The sequence below is a fragment of the Podarcis erhardii genome (assembly GCF_964252035.2).
Source record: "Podarcis erhardii genome assembly, chromosome: 1".
Lineage (NCBI taxonomy): Eukaryota > Metazoa > Chordata > Lepidosauria > Squamata > Lacertidae > Podarcis > Podarcis erhardii.
Window position 1 is genome coordinate 64,077,074 of NC_138497.1, and position 16,175 is coordinate 64,093,248.

Here is a 16,175-nt window from a genome sequence, read left to right on the forward strand (position 1 = left end):
ATTCATGCTACATTAACCTTAAAGTCTTCATAATTGTGGGGAAATTAAAGTCGAAGCAACGAATGTAATGGATATTTTCTCACGAAGCAGCATACCGCTGTGAAATAAAATGGATCATTTACCATTACAACCACATACATTCCCCATTAGATAGCCTACTGGGATATCCCGAAGGAGAGAGCCAATCTGTTTCATACATTTGGTGAATTAAAATTGCCAGACACGGGGTAGTTATCAGACCGGGATTGTAAGGAGTTCCTTGCGTGACGGTGAGTGCAGCAGGCATTGCTGTCAATCCTCAGCCAGACAAATTAATCAGAGGCAGAGGAAGGGCTGGAGCAGAGAGGGCTGCATTTGATTTGAGTCCTCCTGGGCTTGTGCTTATGTAACCAAAACTGCATCACCCATGCATAAGCCACCTCGGTGTAACCCTGAGGTTTGCAGGTGTGGTCTGACCAAGACAGAATAGAGTGGTGCTATCACTTGCTGGGACAAAAGCAATGACAAACCTAGACAGCATCTTAAAAAGCAGAGACATCACCTTGCCAACAAAGGTCCGTATAGTTAGAGCTATGGTTTTCCCAGTAGTGATGTATGGAAGTGAGAGCTGGACCATAAAGAAGGCTGATTGCCAAGGAATTGATGCTTTTGAATTATGGTGCTGGAGGAGACTCTTGAGAGCCCCATGAACTGCAAGAAGATCAAACCTATCCATTCTTAAGGAAATCAGCCCTGAGTGCTCACTGGAAGGACAGATCCTGAAGCTGAGACTCCAATACTTTGGCCACCTCATGAGAAGAGAAGACTCCCTGGAAAAGACCCTGATGTTGGGAAAGATGGAGGGCACAAGGAGAAGGGGACGACAGAGGACGAGATGGTTGGACAGTGTTCTCGAAGCTACTAGCATGAGTTTGACCAAACTGCAGGAGGCGGTGGAAGACAGAGTTGCCTGACGTGCTCTGGTCCATGGGGTCACGAAGAGTCGGACACGACTAAACGACTAAACAACAACATCACTTGCTGGATACTATACTATCCTGGATACTTGCTGAATACTATACTATACTATACTATACTATACTATACTATACTATACTATACTATACTATACTATACTGGATATTATACTTTTGTTGGTGCAGCCTAGAATAGCATGCTCTCCTTTTTTGGTGCTGCCTCAGACTGTTGACTCATGCTAAGCTTGCAGTCTACTAAGACCCCTAGATTCTCTTAACATGTACTACTGGCGAGCCAGGCATCCCCCATCTTACGTTTGTTCAGCTGGTTATTCCTGCCTAAGTGCTGAACCCTACATTTGTGTCTGTTGAAATTCATTTTGTTAGGTTTGGCCCAGTTCCCCAATATGTTAAGGTCAGTGCTTTTTTTCTAAAACAATGTTTAGGGGTACTCTCATTTTGACTAAAGAAAACCACCATTTTATAGTTCAAATCAGGAAAAATAAATACAGTAAATGGACAAAATTACAAAGATTAACAAAATGTTTAGGGGTATGCGTACCCCTGCGTACCCCCCAGAAAACCCCCACTAATTAAGGTCATCTTGAATCCCAGTTCTGTCTTCTGTGGCATTAGATGCCCCTCCCAGTTTCCTCCTCCTCTAGGGAATGCCAGGAGTCGTTCTATACACTGTACCTTCCACAGCCACCTTGGTGTGTTCTGAGGTTTGCAACTGCTGCCCTTGCTCCTCTGACCCAAAATTGGTGTCCAAGGTGAGGGAATCAATTTTGCAGTTCCATTGATACAGCATGGCTCCTGACGGTACCGTTTGTGTGTGTCATGTTTCTTCAGGAGTTCATCTCCTGCAATTCTCCCTAGGGACACCCCACCTGCCTTGCTGTTCCAGGAAAGGCCACTGTGCTCCAACAAGAAATTCCTCATCTTGCCTAGTAGCTCCAAGTGTGGATAAGTGGGCCGCAAGTTGCTGCACCTGCTCTTCCAGAAAGGCAACCAGCTTGCACTTCCTCCAGGTGTATTTTTCCACATTCTCACGCACCAAGACAAATGCGGCAAAGGTGTTGCAGCTCACTGCAGCAGCTCACTCGCTGTCCATGCCTGTTGGTTCTACATACACCATGAGACGCTTTTCAGACTTCACTCTCAAAATGCCCTCACAAATGCCCCTGTTTACAAGCCCTGGTCACAAGCTCCCAAAGGCTGCATTCAGTTAAACAGAACTGCTCCTGACTGCTAACTCATCTGCCAACTTATAAAGGGTGCTGAAAGTTATTATTATTATTTATTTAATTTATATACCACCCTATACCTGGAGGTCTCAGGGCGGTTCACAGAAAAGATCACAATATATAAAATAAAAACAATAACACAATAGGTAAAGGTAAAGGGACCCCTGACCATTAAGTCCAGTCACGGATGACTCTGGGGTTGCAGTGCTCATCTCGCTTTACTGGCCAAGGGAGCCGGTGTTTGTCTGCTGACAGCTTCTGGGTCATGTGACCAGCATGACTAAGCCGCTTCTGGCGAACCAGAGCAGTGCACAGAAACACCGTTTACCTTCCTGCTGGAGCAGTACCTTTTTATCTACTTGCACTTTGACTTGCTTTCGAACTGCTAGGTGGCAGGAGCTGGGACCAAGCAACAGGAGCTCACCCCGTCGCGTGGATTCGAAACACAGACCTTCCGATCGGCAAGCCCTAGGCTCAGTCGTTTAGACCACAGCGCCACCCGTGTCCCACATAACCCAATAACACTCCCCAAAAAGAGACACATTTTAAAAGGGTATAGGTATAGGATGTCAATCAGGTCAACCAAAGGCCTGGTTAAAAAGGAATATTTTTGTCTGGCACCTAAAGGTGTATAATGAAGGCACCAGGCGAACTTCCCTCGGGAGAGCATTCCATAGATGGGGAGCTACTGTAGAGAAGGTTCCTATTCCTCTCACAGAGCTACAATTAGTGGCGTAGCGTGGGGGGTGCAGGGGGGGCCGGCCGCACTGGGCGCAACATCTGGGGGTTAGGGTTAGGGGGCGCAAATCCACGGGTTAGGGGGCGCAAATCCATGGGTTAGGGGGTGCAAATTACTTGCCTTGCCCCGGGTGCTGACAACCCACGCTACGCCACTGGCTACAATTCCAAGAGTGGTTAAAAAACTAGAGACTTTTCTCATGAAAGTCATTGAGCCTTCATCTCAGAAATGGCTTGAGCTTAATAAGAATTCTGTGTGAGAGATGCTAAGCAAGCTCCAGTCTGGAATTCCAGGAATTCTAATCTAGGACTTGCAGCTGAAGTTCAGAAGTCAAATATCTTTCAATAGTCAATGCAAATGCCAGATCTGCAAAGATCAGATTGGATAACACACCAGCAACCCACACATTAGAACACTTTGCTGTACTTTCTTCTCACACAGCTAAGAAAGATGAGTCACTCATTACCCATGAACATTCAGGTAGGTACGGCATTATAATCAAAACTACCTGAGACCAGCATAGGGCTATTTATTCTAACATCTCCAAAAGAAAAGAAGACATTAGAAGATTCCAGGTAATTGTCATACACTTCACAATTTGTCCCGTGTAACCTTGGTACATGCTGCTAAAAGTGATTAAGTGTATATGTGTCACAGTTGTTCACCTATGCAAATACATCTAACAAAAGACAGAAGCAAAGAGTCTATCTTTAGAACAAACCGAGCAAATATGCATAACTTCTGTAAACTAGGTATTTTGCAAAAGAGTGGTTTATGGTCAAGGGCAGTGAAATAGGAATGTGTTAGCTGCAAAGCCACTGAAAATAATCCTTTAGCTTGGGGAAAACCAAATGCTGCAGAGCATGGACAGTATGTCCATAGATATATGCTCTGGACCTCAATACTTGCAATTGTTGATCACCTCTTGCTTGCCAGTTGGTTGGAAGCCTTCTCCAGTCCCTGGCTGAGCTGCTGCGACATCATGGAGTGTTCACAGCTATGAGGAGAATGCGAAGTGGTGTGATGTTTATGGGTTTCTTCCTTCCAGGAGACCTTGACTACCCTGACGCCTGCATAACACCCACAGAGCCTCATTTGAATTTCTCCTTTTCGTCTTCTTACCAGATGCAGACGCTTTAACACCAGCCAATTTCTTTAACACCAGCCAATTTCTCTCTCCATCCCACTGTTTATTTTCTTTACCATGGGTCCTGATAAAGTGTTGAGATAACATTTTGGTCGACCTGATAAAGTTATTGTCCCAATATGATTTTGTACACTGACCACTGTGCTCAGTAGACAATCATGACGCTTCCAGGTAGCATACCTCATGCAAAGAACTCAGCATCCTTCATTCCTGGTGGAAAAATTCCCCACAAAATGGTTGCTGCTTCCAAATTTCCTTTTACATCCATGAACCATGGCCTTTCTTGGTAAACAAGTTTTTTGCACTGATCAAACCTTTTCCTGATATTCTGAGGTCTGGAAAGTACTATTTATTAATTTAAAAACACATTTCTTCATAATTCAGTGCCAAATTGCATTGCACATCTCACTTCCATCCTTGTGCACACAGCCAAAAGTGTGTATTCTTTGTTTCCGCTATGCAGTTGTCTAATGAACTCAGAGATGACCTGTTAACATGCACAAATGTAAATCTGTGTACTATATTTTTTCCTCCTCCAAATGCTACTTTCTCTCTCTCTCTTTGCGAAGAGGAAGAAAAAGGACATTGGCATTAAAGTAAAGAATTCATTACATTTTTAACATTTCTGTATCAGCTAGTTCTTGGAACGTGTTATAAAGTGGGCTGCCTTGTAAAGGTCCGTGAAATATATCAACAGCAAAAATGTGTTTACACTTTGTAAAAGCTTTTAAATCTTGCCATTGAAAGTGTGCAGCTTTAAATGCAGATGTCAAACATTAAATAAGAGTCCATTTTTGTTTATTGCAGCAGTTATTGAGAACAGTCTTAATAGATCATACTTTCCCGGCTTACTTATGGTAGCCGGCTGTAAGGGGGCTTAGGAAGCACGTCTCTTAAATACATCAAAGTTTGTCATGTTTCCTTCAATAATGCTTGCTCTGTATCTAAGAGATCCTCCAGAACTTAAAATGCTTAATAAATTCCATTTAACTAATTGGTCACAAATGCCTTCTCTTGGTTATGAGCAGGGCTGTGGACATTCTGTGATTCTGAAACAATTCTGTGCTAGCATGGAACCAGCTGCAGAAAATCCTCAGAGAAGCTGAACTTTCATTTCATTTTTAAAAGCAAGGCTCCAACCTTTATGGCTGCAAAGAAAGACCTGAAAATATTGAGGCAATGACTGCTGAAATCTGAGAAACTGGCCAGGATCACACACAGCTGCTTGCCCTTCAGAATCACCAATAAAAAACCCCGCAATCAATATATACAAATTTGTATAGTTTATTCAGGTTGTATAATTTAGTTTTCCTGTGGTTTGTCTTTGCGGGGGGTGAGGGGAGGGAAAAGAGCTTCCAGATTAATGTTATTAAACAAAACTCAATATTTATATTAAAAAAATGAAATGATTGTCACTTCTGAGAAATCTTGTTCATATTCCGTTTTCAAGGATATTTTTCAATGAATAATTTTCTAAAGCACCTGCTACTCTCCCTTTCCACAAAAGCATCTTGGTTTTTTGTCAATGGCCTTCTTGCAACATTTGCTTTGAATTCTAACCCTCCTACTCCACCTTCACAATGTTACTTCCCTTTACAATATTTCATTGAAGCTCTCTGAATGAAGTTAGTCACAAAGGAATAAGTTGTCTCTAATGACCTTGTGGCAAAAATAAAGTTGTTATTGTTGATGGGGGGAAAATGCTTGCATAAGATTTGTGCTACATTGCCGAAACTGAGTCATCCTGCCTCCATGTCCATGTGGCATGCTCATCATGTACAATGACGAGAGCGCATAGGGGCTGAGATGTAGATGGAAGCCACTTAAGTGTCCCCATTTTTGTATGCAATCAAAATGTATCATCCTGTTAAATAATTATGCAAACACCTTTCCAACTAGTATTGTGCCCCCTTTTGCACATTAGCTTTCAAGGCTGAACTTATTCATTCTCATGCATATTGGGTAGGATGTCACAAGAACTGAATAATCTCTTTTGTACATAGAGATGTTTTCCACTAGTGAGAGTGACTTCGTTTTGCATGTGTACCATCATTCTCACAGATGTACTTTAAGCAGCTAGTTTTACAGCAATCAGGTGCATGGTTTGATTTGGGAATCTCCTACCATATTGGTCTAAGCATTTTGCCCTGAAAAATGCTTAAACTAGTGCAGTGTTTAAGAGATGAGATTTTATTTATAAGTCTAAATTGACATCGTGTTTTCTGGTGAGCTTTGCTTTGAGGAGTCAGAAACTGCAGCCTAGCTGACATAAGTGTCAAGCCACTTGGCTCTGTGCTGCTTGGATCTTCATTAGGACAGTTACAGTGTAATTGGGAATCTCCATGGGTGCACTGATATGCCCATTTAACTTCTTCGTTTGTTAATAAGGTATCATTACCTACTGAGATATAAATAAGTGGGGAAATGGTGGCACTCTCCTTGATGTCAGTGTAAAGGCTGGAGCAAGCTGTCAGTCCACTTTGCTTCCTGAGTGGTGCATGCTACAACTGTGTTGAGAACTGTTTTCATTATTGAGCAATTCTTTGAAATGAGATAATATGCAGTTCTTTAAGTTTGTGTATCCATCTTGTGCTCTCCAAGTGAGGCCCCCATACACGGCGAGGCCCCCATCATATCTTCCACTCAGAAAAAGTGGGAAAAGATTTGTCCTACCACTCACATACCAGGAGTATCACATATTTGTTTAACCCATGAAAAATGTAAAACATTTGAGTACAAAGATCAATCCTTTACTTTAGCAAAAACCATTCCACTTGGATCTGCAAGCAATTCCCCAGCTTTTGCTCATGACTCTTAAGAAACATATTAAGTTTTCAAAAGCCATCTTCAGGCATTATGAAAACAGAGTGAACACACAAGGAGGGAAGTGTTGGGATAAGCAATTTAGTCTTCTTATTTTTGTCATCTTCTCATGGAAGGCGACCATCTAGCAGTGAGCCTCTTGAATCCACAAAGGCTCCATACCCATTTTGGAACCAGATTACAGCAATGCAGATATGTGGGGCTGTCCTTTCAGGCTGTCCGAATACTGCCACAAGGCTGCCAACAGGGACTAGGTGTTGCCATCACATCCCACCAGTGTTTTAAAAGCTGTGCTGTCTCCTGGTCTGTCACCAGGCTCAAGTCAAAGTGGTGGTGTTTTCCTCGAAAGTCCTGCATGGCCTAGAACTAATGTATCTGAAGGGCTGCTTGAGTCCATATCAGCCTCGTTAGTTAGGATAATCATCAAAGGTCATTCTGTCCCTCAAGCTCCACATATCTGAGGTGCAGTTGGAAGCAATGGCAGGGCCTTCTGGTGGTACCCTGAACACGCTCTGTAGCTGCCTTGCCCAGCACTCTTCTCTTTTTGATATCAGGCCCTTTAATCAGTCTGTCTTAATCTTATGCAAATTTACAGCAGTGATGGGGAACCTGTGGTTTTTGCAGGGCCAAGGTGACACGGGCTGAGGGGAGATATAGTCCAACAACAACTGGAGGACCGATTTCCCTACCCCTGATCTAGTCTGTCTTAATTTTTCTTTACTGTTAGTTTTTATTTAAAGGAGTGGAAATGTATTAACCATGTTAGAACTTTGGGAAAAGAGGCAGACTTCAGCATAGCTGAAAGTTCTGTGCAGTACTCAGGCCTCAGTTGAGTTTTAGGAGTGGTTCTGTATAAATTTTGTTGTTGTTGTTCACAGAGTTCTTGGCTGGAGGGCAACGTTACCCTTGCCACTGCCACCACAAGAAAATACAGAAATAGATGATGGAGGAAAGGGGACAGATTCTGGAAAGTTTCTGGATCCTTTCTGTTGAGCTGGGCATTAACATGCTTCCATTAAAATCAAGGACTTTTTAATCCTCAGGAGCAGAATGCCACATATGTCATATCAACCTATGAGTAAAGCAAACTAATTGTAAGAGCCAGAGAGTTTCGAAGGAGGAACAGGTGTGTGACAAAGACTTTGGTTTCACAAAAAAAAATTTAATTCACATGCAACACAAGAGTTAATCCAAGACACAGATACAGACTAAAAATACAAGGACATTTTTACATTCAAGTTGTTAGAAGGTTTAGTTTCAAACACCAGTTTGAAAAAGGAAATCTTGCCATGTGCAGGAATTTCACTAAAAGAGCACCTAAAAAAACAATGGTGGGAAACCTTTGTTCCTCCAGAAGCTGCCGAACTACAGCTTCCATCACCCCTGGGCCACTGACTATGCTGGCTGGGGCTGATGGGAGTTGGAGCCCAACAGGACTTGGAGGACCACAGGTATATTGGCTTATTAGGTAAATTTTTAAAAACTAAAGTTCTTACATTCATTCCCTACGAGTCCCATTGAGTCATGAAATCCATGGATACATTCCACCCCTACTCCAAATTCAGCACAGAGAAGGAAATACGATATTCCTGAGTTCACTGCCTCCATACCAGGCACAAGCAAGCATTATGATGCATGCACTGTAATTTAGCCAGCAATGCGAGGCAAAAGACATTAAGGCGCATCGCTTAAGATCCGTTTTGCACCTTCCTCGCTGGAATACAGTAGAGCTGTTTCTTCAAAGGTCCACAGTATGTAAGGTGTTTGCACCCTGCATTGGGCAGGCATGCAGGGATGAGAGCTCAATGCTACCTGTCATTTATGAAGAGCTGCATTAGCAGGAGGAGGGGAATTTTGTAACATTTCCTTCTTAAACTTTATGACGCTTCATGTACCAACTAAGTACCAACTATGTACCAGCTAAACACACTATAGAGGAGCCCCACCCATCTTTCTGACTGTATTCTCACTGCAAGAGATTATTTCACTGAAATATGGCAAAGGGCAGAGATGTCAAAAGCAGCCATTTGTGAAGTACAATGAAGCTTCCAATTACATGTTAAGAGCGAGTGAAGGATGCACCAAAGCACAGATGCGAGCGTTTGAAAAATACATGTTTGTAAAGTATAATGAACAACTACTACCACAGGTAAGTGAGAAACAGTGCAGAGAGCAGATGGAAAGTTCACCTTTCCTGTCTTGCTAATAAATTAAAATCTGTATAAAGCAAGGATTTATTTCAATGTAGGTAATTTAAAATGCTTTTTTGGATGTCTTGAGTTTCGTGTCTAAGGTTGCATTTTCCTTGCCGTTGTTTCTGACACGTTTTCTAAGCACTTCATTTTGCTTCCAGCTTCTTGTTCTAGTTTCTATGGAACAAAAAATTAGCCATGTTAAAGAGAGACACAGATACTACTGCTTTGATTATGTTTATTATTTCCCTAAATGTTAAGGAACAGAACAGGGCAGACGTAGGACTACTATTACTATATCATCATCGTTGTTATTGTTGTTATTATTATTATTTAAATGACATTAACTATATGCTTGAACTGTTAACTTCTCATTTTTTAATATTGCTATAAATGCTGGCTGCATCTGATAAGTGTCTGAAAAATGCTGCTAACATATTGTTTTACTTACTGTATTTTTGTTTTACTCCATAAACCACTCAGAGAACCGTGAATGGCTAATCAGTGTCTTAGCCAAGCAATAACTTGTAGTATCCTGTGGCTCAGAAAGTTTTCAAAACTTACCACACATAACTAATATGAGGCTCAGCTCCACCTAATGAATAGTTTGAGTCACACCTTTCTCAGACTGAAGCACTAAGTTCAGATAAGGGATTTTTTATATCTGACGTCAGCATCAAGCAACATAGTGTTAAGGTTCAAAGAGAAGCGTTTGCTCAACAGTAAAAGGCAACAGAAGAGGCTGATTCCTGATCCTGGCACTGTGCTCCTCTGCCTGTTCCCTTTGAAGCCTGACATTTTAATCACCTGATGCCACATGACAGTCAAGTGGGAGACCCTGCCCACTTTTCAAAAACGGCTCCTGGCAAGTGGGCCAGTTCTGGATCTGTGCTCCCAGGCTGAAAGAGGTTCTCCACCCCTGCACACAGAACAAGCACAAGCATGTGCCTTGGAATATTGATAGGGTGTTTTTTTTTTTTTTTTTTTGTGTGTGTGTGTGTGTGTGTTTTTGAGATTCTAAGCATGTCTAATGCGCTCCCAGCTTCTAAATTAGGAATTCAATTACATGATTCTTTAACAATACAATTACAGTAATTGATGCTGGTATCCTTTATTACCTAACATTTGGTACAAATAATTAACACGAAGATAGCATTGTGCAAAGTACTGATAACACTGTATTCGGCTTCTATTAGCTCCGGGGAACGCTACGTGCAGCACTTCACCAGCTGCATAACAGAAAGAGAACATTAATTTTGCCTGGAGGAAGGGTGGTTAAAAGGACAAGAGGTAGCAAAAAGGCAATTGTTTGGGGACCTCTAGAGTATGTGAGCCAGAGAGCTGATATTGCCCAAATCAAGCTTTCATTGTAAATGCACAGATGCAATTGGAACCATGATGGAGGCAAAGGCAACCTGTGGCATGCATAGCCCCACATCAGCAAAACTCATGATATCCTTGGCTAATTTAAAACTGGCTTCCCTGCCATAACCATGCTGCCCAGGGAAATGTCCTGCCTCTGCATTCCCCACCACACAAAAAGGTGTCCAAAGAAGTCACTGTTACTGCTGGCAGGAGTGGCTGGGGCCGTGCACCAAAGCAATGATTCTTAAACATCAACTTCATTGGACATGTTGTGCGGATGCCTGCTTATCGTCTTCCAAAGCAACTACTCTATTCTGAACTTAAAAATGGAAAGCATAATGCTGGTGGTCAACAAAAGAGATTTAAAGACTCTCTCAACGCAAATTTTAAGAAATGTAGTATAAACACCAGCAATTGGAAAACACTGGTCTGTGAGCGCTCCAGTTGGAGAACAGCCTTTACCAAAGGTGTCATGGGTTTTGAAGACAGTCAAACTCAGGAGAGGGAGAAACATGCTAAGAGGAAGACACGCTTGGCAAATCCACACCATGACCAACTCCCACCCAGAAACCAATGTCTCCACTGTGGAAGGACGTGTGGATCCAGAATTGGCCTCCAGTCACTTACGGACTCATTGTTAAAACCGTGTTTATGGAAGATAATCTTACTTGGCTACAAGTGATCGCTAAAGAAGAAGGTGCGTCCACCCACTCTTGACCTCACCACCGCCCTGCCCCGTGCCGGTAAGCTACAATGCCACCACTGTCAGAGAGTGGCAGCATGGCACTGCCCCTCTGCTCCTGCCTATCACTGCTCTGGATTCAAAAAATATATGGGGCATGGCTATGATGGTTAGCACCAAGGAGGCGGAGAGATCACAGAAAAGAGGTGACGGAAGCTAGGAAAGAACCTGCCAGAAGGATCTAATGAGACACTGAAAAATTGTGGAAGGGTGTGGCAAAGAATTCGGCAGCTCCACCTTTTGCCACAGCTATGATGGGAACTGCCCACAAGCCACTGCATGGTGAGGAAGACAACAAACAGCTCCAGGGTTTATGCTCTTCCAAACAGATGGATGAACTACTAGAAAACATCCAGGCTGTTTAGTGTCACCGGTAGGGGTAGGTAAAAGTGGGAAGATGTACATACAGTCCTGAAGTAAGGGAGATTATGTAGTTCTGAGAATACTGTCAATCCCCTTTTGGGCTATTTGGCTCCTCTTTCCCTATACAGTTGGCCCTCCGGATATGAACTTAATTGGTTCTGGGGGTCCTGAAAAGTCCACATGTAGAGGCACCACTTCTGCACACGGCGAAACCTGGAAGTACACACTTCCGGGTTTGCCACGTTCGCAACCTGAAAGTTACATTACCCGAAAGTAATGTAACCCAAGGGTCCACTGTATTAAAACATGGAACCGACTAAGAGTTTCTTAAGGAGTAACTTTTTCACTCAATTTAACTGAGTAGCTAAAGTATATCGACCCAGCTGTACATCTAAATCACCACAGCAAAAGACTAAGAAAAATGGTAAATATCAGCCCACAATCTTGGCGCTCCTCCATAGCTACCTACTGCTCAAGTTTGGATATAATCACTGAAAATTGTAATTTGATACTTACCTGTTGATTTAGGGACTCTTAGAGCTTTATAACTTAACATGCTGTCTTGTTTAATACGCTTTGCAGTTGTATGACCATGCTGATTTGTAATGTCGCTGTTCGATACTGAACTGTAAGAAAAAGTTATAACAAGTTTGCTTTTAGCGCAGTGAAGCTGGCATGCTTAGTTTTTGGTTTTTGGAACACAACATCTAAAAGTATATTAGATTGAGGACCACGTGTGTGACTAATTTACTACAAGAAAGATCCACCACAGATATACTTGTATGGATTGTGGCTATTTCTTCTCCTGGTCCTAAGAAAAGCTGAACAAGTATGATTCAAATTATATTTCTGGTTTGTGTCTGTGCATTTGTTTCCCAGTGTGATGGAATAGGACTTTCAGCTATTCTGTGCTGGGTTTTTGGTTGTAAAACCTGAGTTGTAATAATGGTTGTGCTTTGCTTTAAAGCTCCCGTATAGGAAGGTCAATAGTTCGCAGGTAGGCTCAAAGAAAATAGGAAATGTTCAGCTCAGGAAGTTCTGCACAGGAGCATTGAAAATTCAGCGTAGGAACCTGGCAATGAAAGGTTAGTCAAAAACTAATCAGGAGTTTACTCCTGGGAGTCTATTCTCCTGATTCATTAAAGGTTTAGGAGAGGGGAAAGGATCAAGAAATGATGCTTAACCTTATAACTGCTGTTAAGATTGTTGTTGTTGTTTAGTCGTGTCCGACTCTTCGTGACCCCATGGACCACGTGGTTTTTTAAAAATGTGGGCATTGTACCTCCTGTAAATATGCTCTGCAGGTAAAAGAGTTTAACAACCAAGCAGGCTTTAAGTTCATTTTACAGGCATTTGCCACAAGTGCTACTCCACGTGTAATTTACGTGATTAGATATCCCTGTGGATTGTTGTATGTAGGTCATACTCTCAGACCTATCAAAGTAAGACTATCAGAACACCGATCTAGGATCAGGAACAATGTAATAGATGCTCCTTTAGTGCAACATTTTATTGAAGCATCTCATTCTGATGAGGATTTGACATTTTTTGTAATTTGGACGTATTCAGGTCCTGTAAGGTAAAGGTAAAGGGACCCCTGACCATTAGGTCCAGTTGTGACCGACTCTGGGGTTGCGGCGTTCATCTCACTTTATTGAGATATATGGGGTGGGGTGTCCAACAGAAGATCAAGTCATGAGGACTACTGGATTGGGGTAATGTTCCTGCCTCCTACTAAACCACAGCACTGACACACCAGGAACCCATTTCACAGATGGGGAAAACAGCAATGAACCTGAAGCATGACTTACCTTAATAACTTCCTTTTCCTCTCAGCGGCAGATGTCATTGCCATATAAGATGGCTTATTATGTATGGGGTCTGGCTGCCTATTTAACAATGGAGCGACAGCAAGTCTGAAATAACAGCAAGGGGGGGGGGGGGAAGTAGTTGTGAAAAATCCAGAATATTTATTTAAAACAAAAGCCACAAATTCTACAAATAATCTTGCATTCCAAAAAGTGTTGGTATTAAAACAAAATATGCAATGGAAGGATATTTTATTTGCATAGCTTTTAAAAATCCAGAAATTGCCAGTACTGACGCTTGAATGTCTGTTTTCACTGGAGGATCTGTTCTGCAATACTTTCAATGGAAATACCCTGGTTTCACCTGGAATTGGGCCAGGATGAGAAATTTGCACAGGAATCAGCAGTTGACACTGCTGGGTACCTGCAAAGGCCGATGCTCCAACAGGTGCCCTACTGCCAACTTCTGGAACCCTATGACCTTGCTAATGCTGAACATTTTCTTACAGCAGTGCCCTGAAACTCTGTGGTTTACACCCAGGGTCCACTCTAGTACAGTAACCTGATTAGCTAGCCAGGTGCTTCCAGGAAGCCCACAAGCAGCACTTGAAGGCAACAGAACTCTTCTGTTAACATCCTTGCCTACAAGAAATTAAGATTTAGAGGCCTACTGCTGCTGAACCTACAGGCTCCATTTTGTCATCATGGTTTCTTTTTTTTGCGACTGATGAGACACAACTGTCATGGGTTTATCTCATCCCCTTTCAAAGCCATCAGTGCCAGTGGTGACCACTACATCTTACAAAAATGAATTTCATCTTGTGCATGGGTCTGCACTTTTTACAGCTCTTCAATGTCATTTTCAAAAAGAGGCTGCCAGTTGTACCTTTGATTTATGTACCGTATTTTTCGCCCCATAGGACGCACCTAGTTTTTTTTTGGGGGGGGGATAAAGAAAAAAATTTATTCCCCCCCCCCAGGCACTGGGCTGGCGTGGGGGAAGCCCGAGCTTCCCCCGACCCCAGAACAGCCTGCTATCCGCAAGCCTAGGGAGCCGCGCCGGTCTCCCCAGGCTTGCAGACAGCTCTTTAGCGCGCCTGAGGCTTCGGAATGCAGGCAGCTCTGTGCAACCCTCCAGAGCCCGGCACGGCTTGGGCTCCGGAGGGTTGCGCAGAGCTTCCTGAAGCCTGGAGAGCCTCTCGCTCTCCAGGCTTCAGCAAAAGCCTGTATTCGCCCCATAGGACGCACCCACATTTCCCCTTCATTTTTGGAGGGGAAAAAGTGCATCCTATAGGGCGAAAAATACGGTATTTCAATCCTTAGCACATTTCCCATTCTCACCACCATAAACGAGCCAACATTTTCAGAGCTGTTTAGAACAACCCCAAGATCTCTTTCCTGAGTACTTACCAGTTCAGAGAGACCACATCAATGAATACGTTGCCATGATTTTTTTATTTTGATTTTTTGCCCCAATGTGATTTTGAAATTGAGCCTCACTTGCCATTTTGTTGCCCACCCACTTTGAAGAGATGCTTTTGGAGCAATTCACAGCCTGCTTTGACTTTCACCAACCTGAATAATTTGGTGTTACCTGCAAGTCTGCCTACAATCCCTGACTCTAGTAGCACAGATCCCAAAATAGATCACTGGAGGAACCCAATGCTTCCTTCACTCCATTTTGAAAACAGCTCGGTATTCTACCCTTGCTTCTTCACTTGCCTTATTGTCGTGTTTCGCCAGACTTTGTGTTCATGGACTGCAGTCCATGAAAGAAAGGAAAAAGGAATCAGCAGGAGGAAACAGCAACACGATCTTTTGGACAAGGCCATACATATTTTAACAATTCAGGCACGTCTTTCAGAGGCTTTAAATGCCACAGTTATCTGACATGAGAATGTGAAACAACTGAGGTCACACTAATTGTGCAAAAAGGAAAGAAAGCAGCTAAACCAATATCAGGATTAAAGTGGCGAGGAAGGAGAGAGGATATTATACCTCCTCTTCCACAGAAAATACCTTTGTAAACTATTGTTGCTGCTGTCGGTCACCTGCAATTTGCTTTCAGATTCATTGGGAAGGTAGTCTGTACTGCCCATGTTGCTTTCATATAGAGTAACTGTCGAGTTCATGAGGCGCTCTGGAGTCACGATGCATATGTTATCCCCATGGCTCTCTTGCTTTAATGGCTCCTGAGCCTGTGCAGTGTGACTGTTCATTTCTTGAAGGCCTGCTTCTGCATTTAACACTTCCTTTACTACAGTCTCAGTATGCAGGTTCTCCACAGGCTTCTGGCAGCCCTTGGGTGTATACAGAATGGGGTGGAATTCTTTGCTGATGGAATCCACCAGGTGATTAGGGCTTGGCCGACTGGATTGCTGAGGGCTTTGCGCTGCCATGGGAGACTCCATCAATTTCCGCCTTATTCTTTTGTTAGGAGGTACTCCGTATTCTGCCTCAAGTTCCACATGGGTCTTCACTTTCTCTGATGGCATACCTAAGTTGAAACACAGGCAAGAAGAATCACTTAGGTGTGTGTTCTAGGCTTTGCAGAGAAGAGTAAGAACAGTTCTGTAGAGCTGGATCTAGACCAAGGTAGCTGAGTTTAGGTTTCACTGAAATCAATGGGACAAGTTAGTAGTGACTTAACTTTTTTTTTTTTTTTTAAAGTTTTAATGTAATTGTATTACTTTAAGTCACCCTGGTCTCCCTTTGGATTCAAGTACAGTGGTACCCCGGGTTACAGACACTTCAGGTTACGGACTCCGCTAACCCAGAAACATTACTTCGGCT

General features: G+C 42.9%; 1 protein-coding gene across 3 annotated transcripts in view; it reads right to left on the minus strand.

Moving 5' to 3' along the window:
- Positions 1 to 9,132: 9,132 nt before the first annotated feature.
- The window catches only part of KIF18A (kinesin family member 18A), a 44,677-nt gene continuing 37,634 nt past the window's right edge, over positions 9,133 to 16,175 (minus strand). For 2 of the 3 annotated variants that reach the window (XM_081834750.1, XM_081834749.1), the window contains exons 14-17: positions 15,402 to 15,879; positions 13,386 to 13,490; positions 12,091 to 12,200; positions 9,133 to 9,281 (exon numbers count right to left, since the gene is read on the minus strand). In XM_081834750.1, the coding sequence (XP_081690876.1) occupies positions 9,166 to 9,281; positions 12,091 to 12,200; positions 13,386 to 13,490; positions 15,402 to 15,879 (809 nt within the window). In that variant the 3' untranslated portion in view covers positions 9,133 to 9,165. Of the gene's footprint in view, positions 9,282 to 12,090; positions 12,201 to 13,385; positions 13,491 to 15,401; positions 15,880 to 16,175 lie in introns of those variants that run through there. The other variant, XR_014150229.1, reaches the window with a different exon arrangement.